The 7,563-nt window shown below is 44.9% G+C and overlaps 1 protein-coding gene across 1 annotated transcript; it reads left to right on the forward strand.

Moving 5' to 3' along the window:
* Positions 1-6,674: 6,674 nt before the first annotated feature.
* On the forward strand, positions 6,675-7,157 carry LOC138643477 (octapeptide-repeat protein T2-like). The gene has a single exon (XM_069732382.1). The coding sequence runs from the start codon at positions 6,675-6,677 to the stop codon at positions 7,155-7,157; it is 483 nt and encodes a 160-aa protein (XP_069588483.1).
* The last annotated feature ends 406 nt before the right edge of the window (positions 7,158-7,563 follow it).

The raw sequence follows: 7,563 nt of genomic DNA on the forward strand, positions 1-7,563 counted from the left end.
TGCTGGGAGCTGTAGTTCTTCCTTGATATTGTGTTCTCCCATCTGGAGGAATCTCCGGAATTCCGAGTTGATTACATAATGGCTGTTTGTTCTGGGAGAAGCTTTTCATGTGCAGCAATGAGCGGTCGCCCCTCTGTGAGGGAAGCCCCCGCCGCAACCGCGACCGAGCGGAGGAAATCACCTCCTTATAAGGCTCATATCCGAGTCTGCGCGTCACCAACGTCCGTATCACAGCTCTGCACCGACGTCAGGACAGCGCCACACCGGAGCCTCATCATCATCATCATCATCATCATCATCAACATCTTCATCATCATCATCGTCCTCATCAGCAGCAGCTCCACCCGGGATCGCAGTCACCGCACTCATCCTCCGTCACATCTGTAATCAATGACTCCACACTGAGCGCTGCAGAAAGTCTCCCTGTGAAGTCAATGATGGAAAAATGACACATCCAGGAATCTCTGTGCGTCACATGATCATGTTCAGAACAGAGTTATGTGGTGTTACATAGGACTGCAGGTGACATCTACTACATTATCTGTACTCAGAGAGTTATCACTGTGTTATCTGTGGTGTTACATAGGACTGCAGGTGACATCTGCTACATTATCTGTCCTCAGAGAGTTATCACTGTGTTATCTGTGGTGTTACATAGGACTGCGGGTGACATCTACTACATTATCTGTACTCGGAGAGTTATCACTGTGTTATCTGTGGTGTTACATAGGACTGCAGGTGACATCTACTACATTATCTGTACTCAGAGAGTTATCACTGTGTTATCTGTGGTGTTACATAGGACTGCAGGTGACATCTACTACACTATCTGTACTCGGAGAGTTATCACTGTGTTATCTGTGGTGTTACATAGGACTGCAGGTGACATCTACTACATTATCTGTACTCAGAGAGTGATCACTGTGTTATCTGTGGTGTTACATAGGACTGCAGGTGACATCTGCTACATTATCTGTCCTCAGAGAGTGATCACTGTGTTATCTGTGGTGTTACATAGGACTGCGGGTGACATCTACTACATTATCTGTACTCGGAGAGTTATCACTGTGTTATCTGTGGTGTTACATAGGACTGCAGGTGACATCTACTACATTATCTGTACTCAGAGAGTTATCACTGTGTTATCTGTGGTGTTACATAGGACTGCAGGTGACATCTACTACATTATCTGTACTCAGAGAGTTATCACTGTGTTATCTGTGGTGTTACATAGGACTGCAGGTGACATCTACTACATTATCTGTACTCGGAGAGATATCACTATGTTATCTGTGGTGTTACATAGGACTGCAGGTGACACCTACTACATTATCTGTACTCGGAGAGTTATCACTGTGTTATCTGTGGTGTTACATAGGACTGCAGGTGACATCTACTACATTATCTGTACTCAGAGAGTTATCACTGTGTTATCTGTGGTGTTACATAGGACTACAGGTGACATCTACTACATTATCTGTACTCGGAGAGATATCACTATGTTATCTGTGGTGTTACATAGGACTGCAGGTGACACCTACTACATTATCTGTACTCGGAGAGTTATCACTGTGTTATCTGTGGTGTTACATAGGACTGCAGGTGACATCTACTACATTATCTGTACTCAGAGAGTTATCACTGTGTTATCTGTGGTGTTACATAGGACTGCAGGTGACATCTACTACATTATCTGTACTCAGAGAGTTATCACTGTGTTGTCTGTGGTGTTACATAGGACTGCAGGTGACATCTACTACATTATCTGTACTCGGAGAGATATCACTATGTTATCTGTGGTGTTACATAGGACTGCAGGTGACACCTACTACATTATCTGTACTCGGAGAGTTATCACTGTGTTATCTGTGGTGTTACATAGGACTGCAGGTGACATCTACTACATTATCTGTACTCAGAGAGTTATCACTGTGTTATCTGTGGTGTTACATAGGACTACAGGTGACATCTACTACATTATCTGTACTCGGAGAGATATCACTATGTTATCTGTGGTGTTACATAGGACTGCAGGTGACACCTACTACATTATCTGTACTCGGAGAGTTATCACTGTGTTATCTGTGGTGTTACATAGGACTGCAGGTGACATCTACTACATTATCTGTACTCAGAGAGTTATCACTGTGTTATCTGTGGTGTTACATAGGACTGCAGGTGACATCTACTACATTATCTGTACTCAGAGAGTTATCACTGTGTTATCTGTGCTGTTACATAGGACTGCAGGTGACATCTACTACATTATCTGTACTCGGAGAGATATCACTATGTTATCTGTGGTGTTACATAGGACTGCAGGTGACACCTACTACATTATCTGTACTCGGAGAGTTATCACTGTGTTATCTGTGGTGTTACATAGGACTGCAGGTGACATCTACTACATTATCTGTACTCAGAGAGATATCACTATGTTATCTGTGGTGTTACATAGGACTGCAGGTGACATCTACTACATTATCTGTACTCAGAGAGTTATCACTGTGTTATCTGTGGTGTTACATAGGACTGCAGGTGACATCTACTACATTATCTGTACTCGGAGAGATATCACTATGTTATCTGTGGTGTTACATAGGACTGCAGGCGACACCTACTAAATTATCTGTACTCAGAGAGTTATCACTGTGTTATCTGTGTGTTACATAGGACTGCAGGTGACATCTACTACATTATCTGTACTCAGAGAGTTATCACTGTGTTATCTGTGGTGTTACATAGGACTGCAGGTGACATCTACTACATTATCTGTACTCAGAGAGTTATCACTGTTATCTGTGGTGTTACATAGGACTGCAGGTGACATCTGCTACATTATCTGTACTCGGAGAGTTATCACTGTGTTATCTGTGGTGTTACATAGGACTGCAGGTGACATCTACTACATTATCTGTACTCAGAGAGTTATCACTGTTATCTGTGGTGTTACATAGGACTGCAGGTGACATCTACTACATTATCTGTACTCGGAGAGATATCACTATGTTATCTGTGGTGTTACATAGGACTGCAGGCGACACCTACTAAATTATCTGTACTCAGAGAGTTATCACTGTGTTATCTGTGGTGTTACATAGGACTACAGGTGACATCTACTACATTATCTGTACTCGGAGAGATATCACTATGTTATCTGTGGTGTTACATAGGACTGCAGGCGACACCTACTAAATTATCTGTACTCAGAGAGTTATCACTGTGTTATCTGTGGTGTTACATAGGACTGCAGGCGACACCTACTAAATTATCTGTACTCGGAGAGTTATCACTGTGTTATCTGTGGTGTTACATAGGACTGCAGGTGACATCTACTACATTATCTGTACTCAGAGAGTTATCACTGTGTTATCTGTGGTGTTACATAGGACTGCAGGTGACATCTACTACATTATCTGTACTCAGAGAGTTATCACTGTGTTATCTGTGGTGTTACATAGGACTGCAGGTGACATCTACTACATTATCTGTACTCGGAGAGATATCACTATGTTATCTGTGGTGTTACATAGGACTGCAGGTGACACCTACTACATTATCTGTACTCGGAGAGTTATCACTGTGTTATCTGTGGTGTTACATAGGACTGCAGGTGACATCTACTACATTATCTGTACTCAGAGAGTTATCACTGTGTTATCTGTGGTGTTACATAGGACTGCAGGTGACATCTACTACATTATCTGTACTCAGAGCATTATCACTGTGTTATCTGTGGTGTTACATAGGACTGCAGGTGACATCTACTACATTATCTGTACTCAGAGAGTTATCACTGTGTTATCTGTGGTGTTACATAGGACTGCAGGTGACATCTACTACATTATCTGTACTCGGAGAGTTATCACTGTGTTATCTATGGTGTTACATAGGACTGCAAGTGACATCTACTACATTATCTGTACTCGGAGAGTTATCACTGTGTTATCTATGGTGTTACATAGGACTGCAAGTGACATCTACTACATTATCTGTACTCGGAGAGTTATCACTGTGTTATCTATGGTGTTACATAGGACTGCAGGTGACATCTACTACATTATCTGTACTCGGAGAGTTATCACTGTGTTATCTATGGTGTTACATAGGACTGCAAGTAGACATTTTCTAAACTCAATGATGCTATCCAAATTATATCACCCTTAAATTGATAACTAACTTCTATGCTACATCTGAGCCCCAATGGGGACATTGATTATGTATGTAAAGCACTGTGGAAATATTGGCGCTATATACAGTACAGAGCAAAAGTTTGGACACACCTTCTCATTTAAAGATTTTTCTGTATTTTCATGACTATGACATTCACACTGAAGGCATCAAAACTATGAATTAACACATGTGGAATTATATACTTAACAAAAAAGTGTGAAACAACTGAAATTATGTCTTATATTCTAGGTTCTTCCAAGTAGCCACCTTTTGCTCTGATGACTGCTTTGCACACTCTTGGCATTCTCTTGATGAGCTTCAAGAGGTAGTCACCAGGAATTGTCTTCCAACAATCCTGAAGTTGTTCCCAGAGATGCTCAGCACTTGTTGGCCCTTTTGTCTTCACTCTGCGGTCCAGCTCACCCCAAACCATCTCGATTGGGTTCAGGTCTGGTGACTGTGGAGGCCAGGTCATCTGGTGTAGCACCCATCACTCTCCTTCTTGGTCAAATAGCTCTTACACAGCCTGGAGGTGTTTGGGGTCATTGTCCTGTTGAAAAATAAATGATGGTCCAACTAAACGCAAACCGGATGGAATAGCATGCCGCTGCAAGATGCTGTGGTAGCCATGCTGGTTCAGTATGCCTTCAATTTTGAATAAATCCCCAACAGTGTCACCAGCAAAGCACCCCAACACCATCACACCTCCTCCTCCATGCTTCACGGTGGGAACCAGGCATGTAGAGTCCATCCGTTCACCTTTTCTGCGTCGCACAAAGACACGGTGGTTGGAACCAAAGATGTCAAATTTGGACTCATCAGACCAAAGCACAGATTTCCACTGGTCTAATGTCCATTCCTTGTGTTCTTTAGTCCAAACAAGTCTCTTCTGCTTGTTACCTGTCCTTAGCAGTGGTTTCCTAGCAGCTATTTTACCATGAAGGCCTGCTGCACAAAGTCTCCTCTTAACAGTTGTTGTAGAGATGTGTCTGCTGCTAGAACTCTGTGCGGCATTGACCTGGTCTCTAATCTGAGCTGCTGTTAACCTGCGATTTCTGAGGCTGGTGACTCGGATAAACTTATCCCCAGAAGCAGAGGTGACTCTTGGTCTTCCTTTCCTGGGGCGGTCCTCATGTGAGCTAGTTTCTTTGTAGCGCTTGATGGTTTTTGCCACTGCACTTGGGGACACTTTCAAAGTTTGCCCAATTTTTCGGACTAACTGACCTTCATTTCTTAAAGTAATGATGGCCACTCGTTTTTCTTAGCTGCTTTTTCTTGCCATAATACAAATTCTAACAGTCTCTTCAGTAGGACTATCAGCTGTGTATCCACCAGACTTCTGCTCAACACAACTGATGGTCTCAACCCCATTTATAAGGCAAGAAATCCCACTTATTAAACCTGACAGGGCACACCCGTGAAGTGAAAACCATTCCCTGTGACTACTCTTGAACCTCATCAAGAGAATGCCAAGAGTGTGCAAAGCAGTCATCAAAGCAAAAGGCGGCTACTTTGAAGAACCTACAATATAAGACATAATTTCAGTTGTTTCACACTTTTTTGTTAAGTATATAATTCCACATGTGATAATTCATAGTTTTGATGCCTTCGTTGTGAATGTACAATTTTCATAGTCATGAAAATACAGAAAAATCCTTACATGAGAATGTGTGTCCAAACTTTTCCTCTGTACTGTAAGGTCATGTTCACACTGCGTTTTAGCGGTCCGTTAGACGGACTGCGATACACCGCGGCATAACGTGGTGTAACGCAATCCGTTAACGCCACCATTAAGCCCTATGGCGTCATTGATTGACGGACCCAGGAATGCGAGCTGCAGCGTTTCTGGGTCTGTCACTGCTAGCGCAGAAAGAGCATCTGCTAGCTCTATCTGCGCTAGCGGTATGACAAGTTGGCACTTGCATTAACCGCAGCCCGTTAACACATGTGTTGAACGGGCTGCTGTTAACGTAATGTGAACCTGGCCTAAAGGTACCTTCACACTGAGCAACTTTACAACGAGAACGATAGCGATCTGTGACGTTGCAGCGTCCTGGATAGTGATCTCGTTGTGTTTGACACGCAGCAGCGATCTGGATCCCGCTGTGATATCGCTGGTCGGAGCTAGAAGTCCAGAACTTTATTTGGTCGTCAGGTCGGCGTGTATCGTCATGTTTGACATCAAAAGCAGCAACGTTTTACATGGAGCCAACGACCAGCGAGAACGATAAGTGAGTCGCCGTTACGTCACTGGATCGCTCCTGCATCATTCTGGAGCTGCTGTGTTTGACGTCTCTACAGCGACCTAAACAGCGACGCTGAAGTGATCGGCTCATGGTCTATATCGCTGCAGCGTCGCTGAGTGTGACGGTACCTTTAGTGAATATACTAAAATAAGAGTAGACTTGTGATGAATCTCCCAGTCTCTGCGGAGCTGTCTGTGGTGCTGAGCAATGTGATATCGTAGAGCAATACTCTGGCTGTTCCCACCTGTGACATTTATGGCCGATCTATTGATTCTTGATATGTTGTATCCACAACAATTGCTCAAACCAAGAGACAGTGGTTCTCAGCGTATGGGGGAGAGTGAGCAGAATGAAGAGAGAGCACAACGGAGGCAAGCAGAGCAGAGAGCGAGCAGAGCAGAGAGTGAGCAGAGCAGAGAGCGAGCACAGCGGAAATCGAGCAGGGCGGAGAGCAAGCAGCGTGGAGAGCGAGCACAGTGGAGAGAGAGCAGAGCTGAGAGCAAGCAGAGAGCGAGCCAAGCCGAGAGCGTGCAGAGAGTGAGCAGAATGAAGAGAGAGCACAACGGAGGCAAGCAGAGCAGAGAGCGAGCAGAGCAGAGAGTGAGCAGAGCAGAGAGTGAGCACAGCGGAAATCGAGCAGGGCGGAGAGCAAGCAGCGTGGAGAGCGAGCACAGTGGAGAGAGAGCAGAGCTGAGAGCAAGCAGAGAGCGAGCCAAGCCGAGAGCGTGCAGAGAGTGAGCAGAATGAAGAGAGAGCACAACGGAGGCAAGCAGAGCAGAGAGCAAACAGAACAGAGAGTGAGCAGAGCAGAGAGCGAGCACAGCGGAAATCGAGCAGGGCGGAGAGCAAGAAGGGTGGAGAGCGAGCACAGTGGAGAGAGAGCAGAGCTGAGAGCGAGCAGAGAGTGACCCGAGCTGAGAGCGTGCAGAGAGTGAGCAGAATGAAGAGAGAGCACAACGGAGGCAAGCAGAGCAGAGAGCAAACAGAGCAGAGAGTGAGCAGAGCAGAGAGCGAGCATAGCGGAAATCGAGCAGGGCGGAGAGCAAGCAGCTTGGAGAGCGAGCACAGTGGAGAGAGAGCAGAGCTGAGAGCAAGCAGAGAGCGAGCCAAGCCGAGAGCGTGCAGAGAGTGAGCAGAATGAAGA

The sequence above is a fragment of the Ranitomeya imitator genome, chromosome 6 (assembly GCF_032444005.1).
Source record: "Ranitomeya imitator isolate aRanImi1 chromosome 6, aRanImi1.pri, whole genome shotgun sequence".
NCBI classification, from domain to species: domain Eukaryota; kingdom Metazoa; phylum Chordata; class Amphibia; order Anura; family Dendrobatidae; genus Ranitomeya; species Ranitomeya imitator.

Coding starts and splice junctions, on each gene's coding strand:
- LOC138643477 (XM_069732382.1), top strand. CDS start 6,675: ATGGCCGATCTATTGATTCTTGATATGTTGTATCCACAACAATTGCTC.